At 50.8% G+C, this 18,951-nt stretch overlaps 2 protein-coding genes across 2 annotated transcripts in view; both read left to right on the forward strand.

Moving 5' to 3' along the window:
* LOC104350187 (axonemal central pair apparatus protein HYDIN) overlaps positions 1–5,588 on the forward strand; it is a 96,745-nt gene extending 91,157 nt beyond the window's left edge. The window contains exons 23-24 of the mRNA XM_086468819.1: positions 3,584–3,705; positions 5,509–5,588. Coding sequence (XP_086324945.1) covers positions 3,584–3,705; positions 5,509–5,588 — 202 coding nt within the window. The remainder of the gene's footprint in view (positions 1–3,583; positions 3,706–5,508) is intronic.
* Positions 5,589–7,819: 2,231 nt separating this feature from the next.
* LOC147414991 (axonemal central pair apparatus protein HYDIN-like) overlaps positions 7,820–18,951 on the forward strand; it is a 52,296-nt gene continuing 41,164 nt past the window's right edge. Inside the window, exons 1-12 of the mRNA XM_086468820.1 lie at positions 7,820–7,903; positions 9,548–9,646; positions 10,339–10,548; positions 11,441–11,578; positions 13,291–13,468; positions 13,981–14,111; positions 14,305–14,370; positions 14,854–14,987; positions 16,005–16,141; positions 16,985–17,112; positions 17,229–17,420; positions 17,804–17,953. Of these exons, the coding sequence (XP_086324946.1) occupies positions 7,820–7,903; positions 9,548–9,646; positions 10,339–10,548; positions 11,441–11,578; positions 13,291–13,468; positions 13,981–14,111; positions 14,305–14,370; positions 14,854–14,987; positions 16,005–16,141; positions 16,985–17,112; positions 17,229–17,420; positions 17,804–17,953 (1,647 nt within the window). The remainder of the gene's footprint in view (positions 7,904–9,547; positions 9,647–10,338; positions 10,549–11,440; positions 11,579–13,290; positions 13,469–13,980; positions 14,112–14,304; positions 14,371–14,853; positions 14,988–16,004; positions 16,142–16,984; positions 17,113–17,228; positions 17,421–17,803; positions 17,954–18,951) is intronic.

Consider the following 18,951-nt stretch of genomic DNA (forward strand, 5'->3'; position numbering starts at 1 on the left):
CACTGGCATTGCCCTGCCTGAGAGTGCATCTCTAGTAGTACTGTGCTCTTTCCTGGTGCATCTCTGTTTTCACAGCGTGGCTGAGAAATCTTTAAACTCTTAGGAGAAGAGGCTCAAGCCAAACTTGAGTCCAGGTGCCAAATCGTCACATGTTTTTGGGTCTAAATCTGCACTGGGGATTTTTGTGCTAATTCCTTCTAGTCCAAGGAGCTTCCTAGTGCAGAGATGATGGAGAGCCCAGCTTTTCTGCTGGTCCCATCGTCAGCCCTGAGCTGGCTGCTGCCAAGACAGCTATTTGCAGAAAACTCCTTCCAGAGAACAGGGATTTTGTCCTGCATGAGGCTGGACGCTCACAAGACAGTGAAACTGATGCTGGTCCTTCAGTCCAGCCGCTCTTTCCCCTCGAGAGGCTGGTATTGAGGTGGTGGATGGACAGCATGGGGTTTGGGTGGATTTCAGATCGCTTGCTGCTTACTGGCCAGTTTAAGGCAGATGAGGAGAGTACCAGTCAGAGAGATTGTTTCCCAAAACATCATCACAAATTTCTTTTTCAGAAAGGGTGAGATCTGCCCAGCATGTGCCAGTGCTCTGTTTTCCTGTTGTGTCACTGAGGAGGCAGGAGATTATCCTAGTGTGGAGCAGAAACAATGCTTGCTGGTCCTCTAAAAGCCAAGTGGCCAAAGCCAGTGTTTTGGTTCCCAAATTGTTTCTTTGCTGATAGTTTCTTTGCCCACAGCCCCAGCTCCATGTGCTCTAGGTGAGGAGCCACTCCATGCTGCGATAGACTCTGTTAAATGTTTTTTTAAAAAAAATCCTCTCCCATCCAGCTGGTCTATCTCTTCATCCCTGAAAACAGCCACAGTGTGAAGAGCTGCTGTTCTACTGCCCTTGTAGCTGCATAGAAGCATTGATTCATAGAATATCTGAAGTGGAAGGGGTCCATAAGGATCATTGAGTCCATTTCCCTGCTTCTTGCAGGACTGCCTAAAATTAAGTCATATGCCTAAGAGCATCATCTAGATGATCCTTGAACTTTGACAGATTGCCACGCTGCTTGCAGAAGCAGGTGGATTGTCATTGCCAGCTCAGAGAACAAGTAGCAGTTGGGTTAAGAGAGTATGGACTCTGTATTCAAACAACCCAGGTGAGGACGTTGGGCTCTTAGGAATGTATCGCCATAAATCTCTATCTCCTGACTGACAGCAAGGCAGCCGGGGCAAAGAGAGGGAAAACCTTTAGCTGTCTACAGCACAGCAGCTTGGAGAGGACTTCAGCTCTCAGGAAGATTTAATGGGGCTCTGCAAAGAGTTGGGCAGCCCAAAGAGATGCCCACCCTGGAGTCAGTGGTGTGGGATGGTGCAATTTATTCCCCACTATCCACTTCACATAGCAGAAGGAGGCAGGAGTCCCTGGGGAGTCGGGCACCCCAAGGGTCCTTCTGGGCCAGCTGGCATGCCATGCACTTTTGAGAGCGCCTAACTCCATGCCACCTCTTCAGCTGCTCTGCCCTCGGGGGAGTCATCTTCCTCCTCCATGGGAAACCTTTCCAACTGCGAGCTTGCTTTGGTTGCTGCCTCTTCAGTGGTAACTGTCGCTGCTCCCCCACCGGCTTGTCTCCATCACCCCACACTTGTCCCCAGCTGTCCCTGGTGTCGTCTGGACCAGGCCAATCCTGTCTGGTTGTCCCTTGCCCTGTCCTCAGGAGCTCAGTGGAGCCATCAGACTGTGAGCACGTTTCCCAGGAGTAGGTCTGCCTTGCTCTTGGTAAAGCTGGGGGGCGATTATGTTGTACTGTGTGAGTGACCTTTAATAACAACTCAGCAACGATGTTGACTGGCCTTTTACTCTGGCTGTATAAATCAGGGTAAAAGCCACGTGCAGCCTTAAATCTGGGATTTCTGCCAGTGTGGCAAGCCCTGCTCCTTCTGGACAGGGCATGGATGGCAATGCCGGTGTACTCAGCAGAGTGGAGCTTCAGTGTCTGTCTGATTAATTTTGGGATGTGACCCAAGGAAGTACATTGAACTGGACCTTTTTTTGGTTTGTTTTTCATTCTGCGTTTGTTACTTTCTCCTGCCTTTCCCTGTGGTGACCAGCTGTATAATCCTATTTGGAGGGTGCACTGGGCTGTGGCATCGCTGCCCACCTGGGATGTGCTGGGCAGCCTGCATCAGTGCAGGGCAGTGGAGACACCTTCTGGGGTTCAGCAGAAGCAGTCGAGACGAGCAGGGGCGTTTCCCTCTAGGTGAGAACTTCAGGACATGGTCCATCATTTCATCTCCCTCCTATTCTTCACTCTGCTTTTGGCACCGTGGAAGGACAGTGATGCTAGCTGGCAGGCAGAGAGGTCGGCAGCTGTGCCATGAGCTTGTCCTCAAAGTTCAGTTTTCCTACAGCGCAGCTGCAAGCCCTCGCGCTTCAGGAGTTGCAAGGTCTTTGCATGGTGCCGTGGGGTGCTACAGGGCACCCTGAGCACAGGGATGCCTGGGCAGAGGATGACCAGTATGTGCTGGTTCTCAACCCCTGGGATGCCTCAACTCAGGCTTGAGTTACTTTTTGGCTTCTTGTAGGGTGCCAAGTGCACCCAGTCTGGTACCTGCCATTTCAAGCTGCGTCCTGTTCATCCCTCTTGCAAATTTGTTGAGATCCAGCTTTGGTCTCCTACAGCCTTTACCTTAAGGAGAGGATACATTGAGACTGTCTCTTTTCCCATGGCTGGGAGCCTTCTGCTTGCCTGTCTAGTGCACCCAGGAGCAGCCTGCTGCTCTTGACCTGTTATGCTCAACGAGTTCTTCAGCTTTTCCCACTTCCTAGTGTTTTTAACCCTTGCAGCCATACCCTTCATGTTTCCAAGCTCTCAGCTCTTGTCCCCATGAAGGCACCTTAAAATGGTGAATGTCCAGATCCCTGCCACAAAGACGGCTGGAGCACATCTCTCCTCCTTTGCCATCAGTTACGGGAGTCAATACAGTTGTCTGTTTGCAGAGCCAAGTTTTGAAGTAGCTGGTAAGATTGTAACTGGTGCTGATTACTTTAAATAGAATCTCCAAATTACAGCTGTCAGGGCTTGTTTAATTTGGAACAAAGACTACAAATCATATTTATTGTTAGAGCTATTGATTTGTTCAGAGGGACCTTTGGCCAGAGTCTGACCGAGAAGCATTTTTTTTGTCTGATAGACAATCAGGAGCTCACCTGATGCTTATAAATCACCTGGCTGATGTGCAAAGCATGAGGAAGGAGAGGACTTAATGGACAATGCTTTGCTGGCTGTAAAATCAGTGCAAGTCAGAATAACTCCAGTAAAGCCGGTGGAGACTTCTTTCCAGGGCTGTAACTTATCAAGAGAGCAAAGTACTGCTGCCTAAGGATGATCTCCAGAAAGACCTGCTGTGCCTGCAGTGCCAGTGGAGACTGGCCCTGATCTGGCTTAGGTTGGACCAAAATGGCTGAGGAGCTTTAGCAACTGCACTTGCAAAACTGGACCAGCCACATCCTGTAGAAACACTGTAGGAGGGACATGAGCCATGTCAGAAGGAGCTTGAGGGTCCTCAGACCCTCCTCTGATTCTCCTCGTCCAAAGTGATGGTACGGTTGAGGTCTGTGGGCTTCACCAGGAGCTGAGGACTCTTAGTACACCCAAAAATCAGATCCTGTGGCTCCTGCTGAAAGGTGCAGGAGACCTTTCGTTGTTGCCCCAGGAATGTGAGATACTTCACTTTTTCAGTAGTAAAATCCCTGCATCCATTGCTACACAATTTCTACTTTCAAACAAGAAATCAAAGTTCTCCCTCATCTCTCAAAACTGACATCTTTTTGACTCAAATAAGTGGCTGTTAGAACTGCATATTAACTTCAAGTTAATTAATACTTAGTCACAGTGGGACGTCCCCCGGACTGCTCACTGCATTCAGATAAATGCTGAATCCAGCTTAATCATTTCCAGCGTGTGCAAGACAGAAGTTGGAGGTGTTGGATCTCACTGCAGCAATGTTGCTTCTCTTCTCTGTCTCTCCATGGCCTGGTCTGAATTTCAGTGCATGGTTCAGTAAATACACAAACCTTGGCTCAGCAGGGGAACTTATCCTAGCAAAGGGCCTTTTGGACAAAATGCAGTTTAATAGCCACTGTTGATGAGGGCAAACCATCACCACTGCCTTCCTCAGCTGCTGGCCAGGTGGCCTAGCTCAAGCCCAGTGTTCCCACAAAGTGCCCTGGGAAGGTTTTGGGTTGTTCTTACATTATTTTGCTTTCAGTTGCAAACACCATTGAGCTGTCAGTAGCTTGCTCCAAAGCACCTTTTTAATATGCATTGGATGGCCTGAAGGGGAAAAAGTGCATTGTAGGGGCCCATAAGCCTGTTTAGATGCCTTATGGGCATGTAGTCTCTCGTGCTTTGCCCTGCGATAACCTGGAAAGAGCTCATGCTTCGTTGGGAGGCTTGCTTTCACCTGGTGCCATGGCTGTGCCTAACAGGTACACCAGCGGGTGGTCCTCGGGGGCCTGGGCAAGGATGCTCTGCATGTGGGTGCCATCCACTAGGGAAGCAGTCTCAGCCCTATTAAAACTCTAGCATTTAATGCAAAAGGGGTGGTGGCTTCTGGCCCATATCCCTGGTGCTGGCAGGGGCTGCAGGGAGCTTGGGCACTCCCATTGCAGCACTGCAGGTTCGGGGTGATGGTCTTTGATGTTGGTGGCTCTTGCGCAGCCTGAGAGCCACAACCTCTTCACACATTGTCCCGCGTGAATCTTCACATGTAGTTTGCAGAAGTGGTGTGATTTGTAGCTCCTATTTTGGGAGGCAGGTGTGGGAAGCAGTGTGAAGCTGTGTCCCTAGCTGGCTCAGCAACCAGGAGACAGACTGAGATATTTTTTTCTAATGTCTTGGAGGTTGGGGACAGTGGGTGACACAAGGTTGTCCTGGCCCTAGCAGGAAGGACTTCTCTCTCCCTGATGCTGATTTGCCCGTGCTCCCATTAAATCCCCACTATTAATTCCTGGATGCATTTTGTCTCATCTGAGAAGTGGCCAGGTTGGGTAAGATGGAGACCCAGGGGGATTAACCCCTTGCTTTCAGCCCCTCCAGCTCCAGGCTGACCTGCTTATGTCAGCAGGCTCCTTGTCTCTGCTTCATGGTGCTGGTAGAGGCACTTCCACGGCCCTTTGGCCCCTCTGGTTTGGGATGGAGCTTCTCTGCAGGTGGAGTGGCGGCTCACTGCTCCTTGTGTTCCTCCCTGCATTCACAGCCTTGGCCAGAAGGTGCTGGAGAAGAAGATCTGCCTAAAGCCTGGGTTGATGCTGAACATCTCATTATCTTCCCCTTCCTTCTCCTTGTCTAAGACAACCCCCTTTCCTTCAGTGCCAGGAAGATTGCTTGTCCTGGAGGTCAGCTTTCTATTGACATCTGGAGTTCCTCACTCCCTTCCCTTTCACATTTGCTTCTTCTTATGCATTTTGACTTTCCCCCACTGGAAAAAGTCCCTTGCTGTGCTTTGTGCTTCTCCACAGCAGGACTTGCTAATCACATCATCTCCCAGCACAGAGTCCCAGAGGGTTTCTACTTTAGAGTGAAAAATGTTGTTGTCTAGGCACCGTAGTCCTATGAAGTAGCCTCAAACCATTCCATAAAACTAAAGGTAATTTAATAAATGATTATGGATTTTCCATCTCAGGGGTTTACCTCTTCTCAGGAGTTGTTATTAACCCACAGTATTTATCACAAGAGGCTCTGAGCCATGCTTTCATTTCCTTGCCAGAATGGATCACAGCTAGCAGTTTCGGGACAGCCACTCTGGTGACGGCCAGACCCATGCACTGAACTGGTGCATGGACTGATGTGTAGCTGGAGGGCTTTGAGGTGTTCCTGGCCCGGGATATTTGTACCCCTGCGCTGACAACATGTCCCTTGTCACCAGGGACAGGTAGCATTGAGCTGCAGGTTGCCCAAAAGCACCACTGTCATAGCTGAGCTGAATTTATTTCATCCATATGCAGATGCCCAAGTTAGCGGCTGCTGGAGGTGTTGAGCGGTTTGGTTGCCCATCAGTGCACTCTGACACATATTAAGGTGCCTTGGCTGAGAGGACTGAAGGTCACAGAGATGGGTCTGGAGGTGGACAATGCTCTGCAGGGGCAAGCAAACGCCTTCGTCCCCTCTAGTCCTGCTTTGGTTTTCCACGTGGACAGTGCCGAGGTCTTGCTCAGGGTCCCCTGTGGGGTCCCAGCAGCAGGCGTAGGGAAGGCTGCGGAGGAGCTCAGCTGGGCCAAGCCTTGTTCTTGTGTGCCGTTGCAGGAAGGACAAGTCAGGTGGGACCTCTCAGATTATGAAGAGCAGAGCTTCTAACCCAGACATGAAAACCAGCTTTAAATAATAAGCTGCAAAGCTAAAGAGAAATATTCATTTGGGAGCACGTCATTAAAGGCACCGTATTCCCAGCTGGGAATGAAGCAGCCAGGTTGCTGTAAAACATCTGCATTGTTTGACTGTGGGAGGAACACTTGCAAATAGGCATGGTGCCAGGCAGGCACAGTTCGAGTGTGTCCGTCCATGTGGCATTAGAAATAACAGAGTTACTGTGAGTTCCTGCTGCAATTTACAACAGGGAATGTAATTTGAGTCACCAGGGAATGCTTGAAAATGTTAAACCATTTACTTTTTACTGACAGATGTTGGTTGAACTATCAACAGCTTGTTTTAGGAACAGGGCTGAGTTTTAACTGCTTTGCTTGAATCATTTGCCACATTGGTCCTCAAATGGTTTGTATTTAGAAGCTGCTGGGGAGGGAATCACACCATCGGCAAATGCTACATTGGTTATAACCTTATTTCAGCAGAGCTGCTGCCCTTTTAGCTCTAGGTGCAGTTAGAGCTGCTGTTTTGCAACCAGGGAATACCTGCAGCACAGCAGGGAGCTGAATCTTGTCATCGTATATTGATTAAAAATGACCGGAGCTTCTTTCCTCAAAGTACTAATTGCTGCTGCTTTGGCGCTCATCGGGGATCAATGGGCTGTTTAATTGTGAGTCTCTGCCTGGAGCTGCTCGATGTGTCTTTCCATGTTGCCTTGTGTGTGTGAGGGTGTCCCATGCAGGGCTCTGTGAGTGCCCCTGGGCTGTGCTGGGCTCTGTTGGGGTTAGGGCACAGTGGACTGCGGGCTCCATCCCTGCTTCTGCCTCCTGGTGCTTGGAGAAAGCTATGGGGATCACTGCTTGCTTGTACCGACCTGAAGCTGCGGGTAGTTGTCAGGGGTAATATTGAGGATAAATGCTGAGGAGAGCTGCAAAGTCTCTCGCTTTGGCCTGCTGGGTGGAGGAGGCACAGTCCACGGCAGTGGGTGCTTTCAGGAGGGCACTGGTGGGTCTGTACTAGCTCATCGCTGTCCAGATCTGCCCCTTTGTGTCTCAGTCTCAGCTTTTTGCAGTTTGTGTCTCTCTTCCTTTCCTGCTGTGCTTTTTACCTCCCCACAAGGTGTTCACTGCTGTCTTCTTCCATTTCTCCCTGCAACGAGCTGCCTGCACCGCTACTATATTAGCGTCATCCCTGGGTAGCCCCAAGTGTTGACCTGCTCCATTCTGGTTTCTGCTGGGTCAGACCCATTGCTGAGCTTACACCACCAGTGCACACCCAGGAGCCACATCTTGCTGAGGGGCCTGTGCAGGCTCCCCTCCCTCCCACTGCAAGTCCATGATCAAAATTACATTATTTTCCAGGTTCATTCCTCCAACACCTAAATTTTTCATCAAACCCCAACCACTGAAGGAGGAGAGAGCCTGGTCAGAGCGCTCAGAGGCTGCAAAGAGCACCTCCAGTGGTGGAGGCATGGAGAAGCCAGCCAAAACCCTGGGAGCAACAGAGGATCCTGCCCAAGAGCCAGCAGACGCAGATGACTCCCCAGAAGCAAAGGTATGTTTTCCTGTACACCTACTGCTTGTGTTGCCTCCCCAGCTTGCCACCGAGAAGCTGTGCTCATGCCAACCTCCCTTTTTGCTGCCCTGCTGTCACATACCCTGAGCGCGGGCTGGGCAGCAGGGCCAGCAGCTGGACACGGAGCTTCTGGGGAGGGAGAAATGGGATAGTTTTGCTTGGAGAAGCCCACTCAGATCCTACTGACCTATGTTGAGTTTGGGATCTTTTTCAGCTTTTTTGTTTTTACAATGTAAAATGAAGCTTTTATCTGTGTCGTGATGTGAAGGCTTCCAGTTTCCTTCCTGTATCAAGCTATGCCAAGTACTGCCACCTTGTTCTGCATTGTGTGGGACTGAGGCTGCTCCTGGGGCAATAAAAAAGGATGTAAGAAAGCACAGGAGGTTCTGAAAGTGCCAGTGTTGGCACAAAGTTCAAGGAGAGGGGATGTACCTGCTTACATCCAAATATCAGTCATTTTAATGTTATAACTCTGCAAGTTTTTTCTGAAATAGGAGAAAGGATACCCTGTAAGCATAAAGAATAGTGTGGCTGAATGTTTTCAGATAGAAGTATGAAATCATCTTTATTTCCTGCTTTGTTGCCATGTATGCACAAATAAACCAGCGAAATTCAAGTGGATATGGCTAAGTAGGATCCAAAATTGCTTCAGAGGATACATATGGATTGCAGTTTCATCTGCTTGTGTCACTGTATCAAGGCAATATCTATACAACCCCTCTGGGGTGGTGGGAGACCATAGGCCTAGGAATGATGTGGGGTAGCATCTTTGGGAATATGCGATTGGCAAAGCTTTGCTGGCTTTGAAAATGTGAAGGTAGCAGAAACAGCATTGAAACATGAAAAGACTCAGCCCTCCCCAGCACTTTATCTGCTGGGGAGATGTAGCTTCTGATTTAGGTCTAAGGATGTCCCGTAAATATTCTTGCAGATTCTGCTGATGTCAAGGCCCCAGCACAAAGCACTCATTTATAAATAGGGGTCAGAAGCCCAGGAACAAGGTTGCTTTTGAAAAATGACATCTCTGAGGTTAAACACCAGCTTTCAGCTGCTTCAAGACAGAAAAACATCTCAGCTGCCTTCTTCAGGAAGGTGTAATTTGAAAAGAATGACCCAGTGGAGATCCTCAGCCTTCCAGCACCAATGAACATGAGAGATAAAACCTAAGCAGTATCTGAAATTGGATGGTTGTGCCAAGGACTTTGAGTCCTTATTTTCCTGGGTTTGATACTTCTCACTTGCAGCTGTGTTCCTGTTTTTGTCATGGAGAACCTCACCTGTCCAGGTGGGGAGTTCTCAGTGTGTTCTTTGGGCAGGAGTGATGAAAGCTGGGCTGGCATGAGGGTGCAAAATGGCCTTGAGGTCTCTGCCAGGACTGAGTGCTGGGTGCATCCAGTTTCCTCGTGCAAGCTTGTGTGTAGGAAGCGCAGATGGAGCCCATGTGTCATCTGTGGGTGGACTTGCACCCATACCCAACTTATAGCATGGACATACCCAAACTTGATTTGCACCTAGGTCCCATCTCAGCTGCTCCTGGCTTGATGAGGTGGTAGAGTCTGCAGCAGAGTGGTATCACCCAGACCAGCCAGCTGCTTACTACAGCCCATGATGCTTGTTTTCCAGATGCTACCATCAGGTGCTGTGGAGCCTCAGAGCGTGGTGGGGATCAAGAAATTGATGCAGTTCGTGGAAGCAGAGCCCCTTGCCTTGGGAATGGAGGAGGTAAGTGGGAATCTGTCTTGATTCCATGTTTTTACTGTGGCAAGCAGTCATGTAGACATGACTCCCACTGGTGGCCCTCAGCACTGCTCATGGAGCAGGCTCACAGCCCTCCAAGCACCTTGCACAGCACCGCTGAAGCAACTGGTCATTGGAGAGGCCGTGCAGGACATGTCGTAGGGCTGACCAAGGATGTTACCTATGCAGCAGCCACAGAGGGTGTTCTTCATCTTGTTACTAATCAAGTGGTTGATAGGAAATTTCTGCAGTAGTTTTGCTCTAGCATCTTGAGAGAGAGCAGCATGCAACTCAGAGTGAAAAGCATCAGGAGTCAGATGAGGTGGGCTGCAGTTCCCTCCCCAGCTCCAGGGGCTCTCACCTCTGAATCTCATGTTTTTGTAAAGGCAGTAAAAGGTGGTTTTAAAGGCAAGTTCTGCAGCAGAGAGAATTTCTTGCTGCCAGGAGACATCCCAAATTACTTTAACATAGTGTATTAATTAGTGAGTATGGGAAAAGATTTTTCCCGTAGTCCCTCCACTGGTAAGTGGAATGGATGCAGGATGAGGTTGGGATGATTTTGCCTGTGTTGAGGAAGAGGCCCCTCCAGCCATGTCTGTATTTTGCTCCAAGCTGTGGCTGCTCTTCTGCATCAATTTCCGTGCTCAACATTTCAATCTCTCCTCCTCTACCTCTAGGTTTTCGATATCCTGCCGCTGTACGGCATGCTGCAGCCAGGCGAGAGCCAGCGGGTCACATTCACGTTCTTTGGCCACGCAAACATTGCTGCCCATGTCATGGCACTGTGCAGGGTGGAGGGAGGCCCGACCTATGAGGTTGCGCTGAGTGGGGAGTCTTCAGTCATCAGCTACCTCCTAAACATCACAGAGATCGACTGTGGGCTGCAGGTACTGCATGCTTCTCTTGGCCAAAGTCCTTGTCTTGAAACCATCACCGGCGGGTTGCTGCCCACCTAGGTCTAGGGCTCACTTCCCCTTCCCAGCTACTTTTTTGGCTCTATGGCTTGGAAGTACAACCTTTGAGTGGTACGTCCTTCATCCAAGCTGGTTTTTAATGGCCATCTCTACCCTCCCCAAAGCTGGGAATTCCTCCTCTTCAAGGTAACTAATGCTGCCTCATGGGGCAGGCAGGATCCCAGTGGTGATCTCCAGAGGGACATGCCCAGAGGCATTCGTCTGCTGATCCACTCCTAAAGCCTGAGGTCCCAGGAGATGGTTTCTTTTAATGCTTTTGATTAATCAACAAAATGAACGAGGGAGGAAGTTAACTTGAGCTTCCCAGTCACTGTAGCTGGAGAGCATGTCCCAGAATAATCCCCAGTTGTTTTCAGTTAAAAACCCCCCAGATATTTCCAGCTGTTTGCCCACGTGTGTGTTGCACTGTCTCCCCTTTTGCTGTTGCTGCAAGCTCCACAAATAGTTGTATGCGGGTGCCTTTTCGTCTGCAATGTCTTGGTGCCACCTCATTTGTTTCAGGTAGGTGTTAGATGACACCTTAAAGGGCAGAGAACTTGTATCCTCTTTGGTTTCTTTATTACTGATCTTTGTGGTTGGTATTGCCCCTCTGCATGCTTTCCTAAGTATTTGTTCCTGTGTAGGGCTCAGAGGCACCCTGTGGCTGTGGGTTCCCCATGCCAACCAGGCAGAGTCAAGTGCCTGAACTTCTTCTGCCTCTGCTTCTCTCCTGTGTTGTGTTCATTTGCTCTCATCCCAATGAAACAGGAGATTCCCAGTATTAGGCCTGTATCTTCAGCTTCCCACTCCTCTGCCCTCTCTTTAGATGTTTAACAAAGTCACCGAAGCAGAGGTCATCCTGCAGAACAGCGGGAAGGTGGGATTCACCTACGTGGTGCCAAACCCCAGTGCAGCCACTGCAGACAGCCCTCTGCCTGGTGTGCCCCTGGTAGTGCCCAGCACGGTGAGTGTGGAAGTAGTACAAGTGATTAACCCTGGCGCTGTCAGGCTGCCCAGGAGAGGGTTATAGGGGAAAAAAGGGAGAAAGCAGAAAAAAAAAAAAAAAACAAGAAAACAAAAAACCACAAAAGCAGCCAGGAGAGAGACAGGACTGTAAGCAATTGCTGCAGGGGGGCAGAGTAGGTCAAGCAAGCGCGGTCCTAATAGACACCCTTAATGGCCTTTGCTGGCGGGTGGCCCTGCTGTCACACAGCAACTGCCAGCGGGAGGCTCAACTGCTTTGGTGGCTCCCTGGACCCCAGCTGCTGAGCACTGTGCTTGTGCTGGCACTGGGGCCGGAAGGTTCAGGCTCTGCTGAGGGTCACCTTACCCAGGCTGTGTGATCGGATGGGATTTACTCCTGCCTGTAACAAACGCTGTCTGCCCTCTGCCAGCACTAGCCAGGTGAGACTTAAACGCTTTCTTGCTTGGGTATGAAGCTCCTTTGCCAGAAATCCTAACGGCCCGTGTACCAGTCCCTCACTCCTCCAGCTTTGCTGCTCTGCGTCAGCTTTGTAGGGCAGTGAGGGGGCCAGGAAGCATCAGGGTTGGAACAGTGAGTAGAGGAGTTTGCAGCATCCCACCATCCCAGCTTCAGTCTTGCGTGTATGTCTGAGCTGGAGCAGCATTCCTATCTATGTCCCTTTTTTGCAATGGGAAGAGGAAGCCAAATGGCTTTTGCATTTCCTCACGCTGGTCCCCTACAAGGGATGACACACGGATGCCCTCTTCCTGTGAGCTTCTACAGACACAGCTCTGCTTGGACCCAGGCAGTCAGCTGCCGTAACAGCATCATCGGTGCTGGCGGCTCAGCAGGGCTTGCTTTCGCTGCAGCTGTGTTGTGCGCTGGAGTAAGGGCTCAGGGAACCAAGTGGCAGGATCTGTCCCACTCAGCAGCTTGTCCCTGCAGCGTGGAGGGGAGCGGGGAGCCAAGGGTCCAGCCCCGCGTGCAGAGGGCAAGCCGGGGAAAGCTGCAGCTGTGTCCTGTCACCCAGAGCTGTGTTGCTGTCTGCTTGCATTTGCTCTCAACCTGGCTGGTGTGAGCCCAGCCCGGGGCTTGGACAGACCTTCTGGAAGCCTAGAGAGGACGTGCCCTTCCTGGCAACACCTTCTTCCCTAGTCTTGTCCCAGTCTCTGCTCCTGTGTTTCCAGGGATGTATGTTTTCAGGTCACCATGAGTCTGGAAAGGCTTGTGCACCCTTGGTGTAACCGCACAGGCAGGAGATATTTGGTTGGGATCATTAATAAGGGGTCAGGCCCCTCGACACCAGCCTGGGAGCCACTGGTGTGCTATGACAGGCGCTGCTGGCCCTGCTAAGAGTATGGGCACTGCATTCATCTTCCATAGCGGCTGGTACAAGAGCTTTTATTTACTTAGTCTAGCTCTTGCTAGCAGAGGGTAAACACCATTAGAGAAGAGCTGTGCTTGTGCTGAGCCAAGGGCAGTCTGTTAGTCTGTTGTGTGGGAATGCATCCCTACAAGCCCTCTGAAGGACATACTGCATCCTGGTGTAGGAGACTTCAGCTTTTGGATACCAGAAAGCTAGAAAATGATGTTGTCTGGCATTTTCTTATATAAGGGAACCCATCTCCTCTTCTCACTGGGTCTGTTGTCTGAACCATCCCTCCCCAAACTCTCTCTGGTGCATTCCCTCCGTCTTCTCCTGCGCTCTGCAGGGTTACATTGAACCTGGCAAGGAGCAAGTGCTGAAAGTCTATTACCTGCCGGGAGTGCCTGGAGTCTTCTGCAGGACTTTCCAGATCAGAGTGGGTCACCTGGAGCCAGAAGAAATTTCTCTGAAAGGAGAGGGGAGCTTTCTGAGGATCTACTTGGACCTGCCCAGGAACATCAAAGGTGAGCACTGCCTGTCTGCTCCCCAGGAAGGTCCCCTGGCTTTTCCCCCATGTCATACACTCATAAGGCAGCTCACACCCACCTCCACCAAAGCTGGAGGTTTCAGGACTGTCAGACCAACACTGAACCCTCTGGTTGCTTCCTGAGTTTCTAGAAGGCCCTGTGGGATTTGCCCCAGGACCATCGTGCAGAGCTTGCCAGCATATCTGTCGGAGGCCTGGAGAGATGACGGCTAGGCAGAAATGCTTGGGAAAGCTGTAATACAGGCTGGCAGGGATTTTGGCAGAGTTGGATTTGCATCACATTCTAGGAGGTGAGATGCTCCTGTGGGGAGGGAGATGGGTGGGAGGGAACATCAGGATTGATAGAGGAAAAGCAGCATCCACTTTCCATACATTGCGTGAAGAGTGTGTTTCTGGGAGAGGCCAGCGTCGGCAGAAGTGGGGCTTCCCAGATTCAGTGGGAGTGGTGCTGTGCCCACGCTTCTATTTGTGGCTGTTTTCTTCCTTCAGGAAATGAAAAATATGAGAAGGTCCTTAAGGAGGTGAAAGAAAAGATGGAAAAAGACAGAGAGAGAGATGAAGCAGTTGTTCTGGAGGAGCCTGTGGCCGCGGAGCCACCCATGGACGACTCTGGCACTGTGGTGAGAATGGCTGCTGCCCCGTTTGGCACATGCCACCCTGTCCCTGTGTCATCTGGTCCCCTTGCACTGTGCAGAGGGCTTCCTGGTGCCCTGCTGGCACTTGGGACCTCCCTGCCCCCACCTGGCCATGATCATGCATCAGCTCAGCATTGCCCCAGGGGCTGCCCGCCTCTGGTGGTTGTTCCTCCTGTAGATGGACGAGCTTCCTGACTACCCAGGGAGAGATCCTGAAGACCATGCTCAAGTGATTGCATTTCTGGTACTTTGTGATGGACATGTAGGTCATCCTTGGGGTGTTGGTTGCTCGCAACCCAAGCCCTGCCAGGTTTACAGGGCCTAACAGCAGTACCCTGACTGGCTGGGACTGTGCTGTCAGTGCTCATCTCCAAGGAGCACCAGCTTTATTGTGATTCCCTTTTCAAGACAGCTTCTGTCTAAGCTGCTTTGGCAGCGGCTGGGGGCAGGCAAATACTTGGAGCTCTGGAAGGTTCCTGGCTTGTCTGTCTGTTTGTCTGGCCAGGTCAGCCTTTATAACAGTGACCAGGCAGGCAAAGATGCTGGAGTTCATTTCCCTTTAGATGAGGTCCTGACTAAGAGAGCAGGAGGCGTCACAGACACTGAGCAATGAGACAGGAGGACCCCATCACCCCTCTTGACAAGAGCAGGGTGGTCCTCTTTCAGAGACAAGCCCATGCCTTGGGAAGGACCTTTGTTAATTACCCACTGTCTTTCCTTTCCTCAGCTGGACACTCGTCTGCAGATGGAGATGGAGCAGATGCTGATAGAGAAACACGCCCTGGAGCAGCAGAAAGCTCTTGCCTCTGGTCCCCTGGAGGCCGCTGCCTTTGACCAGCATGCTCGTCAGAGGCTTCTCAGGTTAGTAGGGACTCCTGTACCCTACCTCCAGGTATCCCGAGGGTAACACCCAGCAGTGCACCCCTGCTCCGGAGAGCTCTTTGTGTCTGCAGAGCTGGGAATAGCTGGGGACTTCAGAAAGGGTCTGATCCTGATAGCTTTGACATTTGAACAGTGAGCAGCTGAATGTCCTCACTTCCACAGTGCCACCCTGAGCTTTGGAGATGCTCAATTCCCCACAAATGCTGGGTTCTGTTCATAGAGCTGAGGGGACCCAGTGCAGACCATCAAGCCCTTCCTTGACAGCACAGATGCCATCCCTGCTGAGCAGCTCTGGAAGAGGCTTTGTTCCAACTAACAGACCACACTAAGCAAAACCAGCAGGGAATCACATGGGTTGACAAACCCTGAATCAGGTGACTTGGATGCTGGTGGGACTTGAGGGCTTACCTAGGTAACTTGGTCCTTCCCTTTACTCCTTCATGATGAGGTGTGTGCACGGTAGGCTCCAGTTCAGGAAGAAGATGGTCTGCAAAACAGATCATTTATGTGCTTTCCTGAGTTGGATTGCTCTGGAAAAGGACCTTTCCGTGAATCTTGTAGGTGTTGATTTACTGGTGCTGCTTTGGGGGCAGATCTGGTTGCAGAGCAGGGAAGATTTTCTGTGCAGGCAAATCTTATTACAAGGTCCTGAAGTAATTTCAGGCTTGGGCTGTACACCAGGCTTAGCAGTTTCATTGAGACCAGTGGAGGTCCAGTGGACTTACCTACAATGGCTTTTAATACCAGAGGAGCTGTGACCAGTGTCCATTTAAAACTAGTTTTATTTTGAGGTCCCATTGGTAGCTGATGAAACCTGGGACCTGCATTCCCTGTGACACACCAAAGCCTTATTACCAGGTGGTCAGGCCTAGGGTTTCATGGGCTGGAGTTGAGTTTTTACAACAGTTGAATACAAAAATATCCACTTTATTTGCATCTTCCTTTGGAAATGTATCCAGGCTGTGGTTTAAGGGCTGTCCTTATTCCTCCTTTCAGAGCTGAGCTGCCTGAGTACATCCTGGACTTTGGCTACGTCATTCTTGGTAGCATCCACACGCACATCGTGAAGATCACCAACACCGGGCAGTTCCCTGTGTCCTTCCACGCTGATGGACAGGTTCTGTGTGACACAGGTAACCAGTGCTGGAGAGGCTTCATGTGAACTTGAAGGAGCTGTCTCTGACAGATTACCTTAAGCCACTGGACATGGGGCGTTTTTTAAGTGCTTGTTTGTATAGGTTTTCTTTCCTCCTTGGGACTCTCTGCTTGGTGCTTTAGAGCCTGAGTTCTGCTGGCCAGCAGTGCTCAGAGACCTGGCCTGCGTCTGACTGCCCTAACATTTCATTGCAGGGGCTAGATGGGCTGATCACGTTGGTCACCTCTCAGTATCTTCTGCTCTTGGCTACCATGAGCATCATCTGAGTTTCTTTGTGCACTCTGTGGGCTTGTGTTGGAAACAGATGGACCCTTTGTGGTTTGGGAGTGCTTTGTTTAGAGTTCATAATGTCATAGCACTTCTGTTTAGCCTTTATTGAGAAAACAGCCTGTGAGGTCCTCTGTTGTATCAAAATAGGCTTCTGAAACAGGCCACCATCAAATGGTGACTTGCTGTGTCTGAAGGGTGATCAGGTGTCTCCTCTAAGCTGTTTTCCAGGGAGCACCACAGCATGGAGGAATCTCAGTTGGAAATTCTCCTTTGGAGAGGTCTGTGCATCCTCCCCTGGGATGCCTGATGAAGGAATTGCTGGACCTTCTCAACTGATACATTTCCTTTTTACCGCGTGAGTCTTGGATTCTGGCTGTGAAAACCCTTTGTTCTTGTGCAGTGACAAGGGAGAAGGAGTGGCAGGCTTCTCCAGAGATGCCAAGGAGTCCTTCAGAGAGCTGCCAGCCAGACACCCACATGGCCTTAACGTGCTTGTGACACATTTTGTGTTGCTTGTGTGTCTCAGCTGCTTTATCTCTATCTGTTCAAGGTTTCAGCGTCGAGCTGGACCGCGTGATGCACCTGCCCTACTGTGAGACGGAAACGTTCCAAGTGCGCTTTGATCCACAAAGTGCCAACCTGCCGCTGGGAGAGGTGGATGTGCTCCTGCCCATCAAGGTACCGCATGCTTCCTCACCTCCCCATGCCTGCACCACCTTTTGGGGCAGGCAGGAGGTCTGAGAGAGCAGCAGATGTCTCGTGGGCTCTGAGCTGGATGTTCTGTCCTTCACTAGGTAGCAGGAGGCCCCACATTTCACATCCGCCTCCGTGCCAATGTGGCTATGCCATCCCTACGCGTCTCCAGGGACAGACTGGAGTTCTCTGCTGTCCAGTGTGGGCAGTGTCAGGAAGAAACCATCCAGCTCCACAATCAGCTCCAGGTCCCCTGTAAATGGTTCATCACTGTGAATGAGCCTGTTAAGAAGGTAAACTGTGGACAGCATGTAACACCTAACTTCTTGGTTGGGTTTTCTTTGCCTCCCTTGCACTTTCTGCCCCTTTGGCTGCCTGAGCACTCAGGCTACACCTCGTTTGAAGTACAGAGGAAGGCTGGTTCACCTGGACCTGTTCACTAGCTGATGCTTCACTGCTCTGCCGTCTTCACCCATTCCTCCTCCTCCAAAGACAGTGCCTCCCCATCTGCCTGCCCTGCCTACATGTTTTTCCTCCAGTTCTAGGCCAGTGGTGACCACCACTGGTTTGGATGTGGGTGCTCTCAGCACCGTGACAGTATCTCAAAGCACTGTGGGAACCGAAGGTCTGTCCTCACAGACCAAGGAGACCTCACACAATTGTTTTTTGTGCTCAGGTGGACAAACATTTGCCAGCGAGCAAGCGTCGGAAGCTGCTCCAGAAGTTGAAGGGCAAGCCATGTGTCTTCAAGGCGCTGCCTTCATCTGGAACTCTTGCTCCAGGGCAGAGATGCAACATGCGAGTGAGATTTTCACCCACAGAAGAGGTGAGATTGGTGGGTCTGGCTGGGCAGTGTGGTAACAAGAGCCCAGCACAGGGACCAGGAGATGAGTTCTACCTCCACATGGAGCTTTCTGCAAGGGCTGTACGCACTGTGCCTCAGTTTCCCCTGCAGCGCACACTTCTGAGAAGTACTTTGAAATCCCCATGGGGAGCTTGCACAGAGTGCATCAGGGCACCGCAGTGTGGCTGCCTCTTGGCGCGAGGGGGGAAAAATCTGCCTGTTTCCCCTCACCTTCCCCCCCTTGTGTGGGCGTATTTGTAGGCTGCAGCACCCTGGTGCAGAGCAGCTGACACGTTTGCAGGGGATAACCCTGGAAGAGCCAAATTAGGCTTATACTGCTGCTGGTACTAGCAGACAAAACAGCCACCAGGCACCTTCCTGGGCACAGCAGGACAGTCACCTGTAGTGGTGTGCTGCCAGCAGTCCCTGTGGCTCTGGCCCAGCCTGCCTGCACGTTTCCAGGCAGTTCGGGAGCATAAATGACAGAGCATTCCCAAAGGCAGTTTGCGCGTGGCCACTATGACTTGGAAACTGTCGGTGTGTAACAGTATGGACACAAGTGCTTCCATGCCTGGGAATAGTCCCAGGGATGTTTTGATTGCTAGTAGCAATGTAACCATCTTTTCTCTGGCTTTGACCAGAGCCAAACACTGAGCAGAGAAGATGACCCTTATTTCTAGCCAGTGAGAGTTCATCTGCCTCTTTCGTGTAGCTGATGTTTGCCTGACACAGCAGTGCCAGGACTGTGTCTGGGCAGCATAGCCCTGAGGACCTTTCTTATGAGCATTGCACTCCCCCGTGTGAGGTGAAAGCATCTGATAGCCCATTTTAGATCCATCTGATACCCAAATATCCAGTTATGCTTCACACCAGGATTCATCCCAGTTATTCAGAGCCAGCATGCAGATGCTGTAGCCCCTGCTATAAGTAAAGATCTGTTTTGCCTTCACCTTAGAGGTACTGGTAACACCCTGACCTTG

This window comes from Leptosomus discolor, chromosome 8 (assembly GCF_034619465.1).
Source record: "Leptosomus discolor isolate bLepDis1 chromosome 8, bLepDis1.hap2, whole genome shotgun sequence".
Lineage (NCBI taxonomy): Eukaryota > Metazoa > Chordata > Aves > Leptosomiformes > Leptosomidae > Leptosomus > Leptosomus discolor.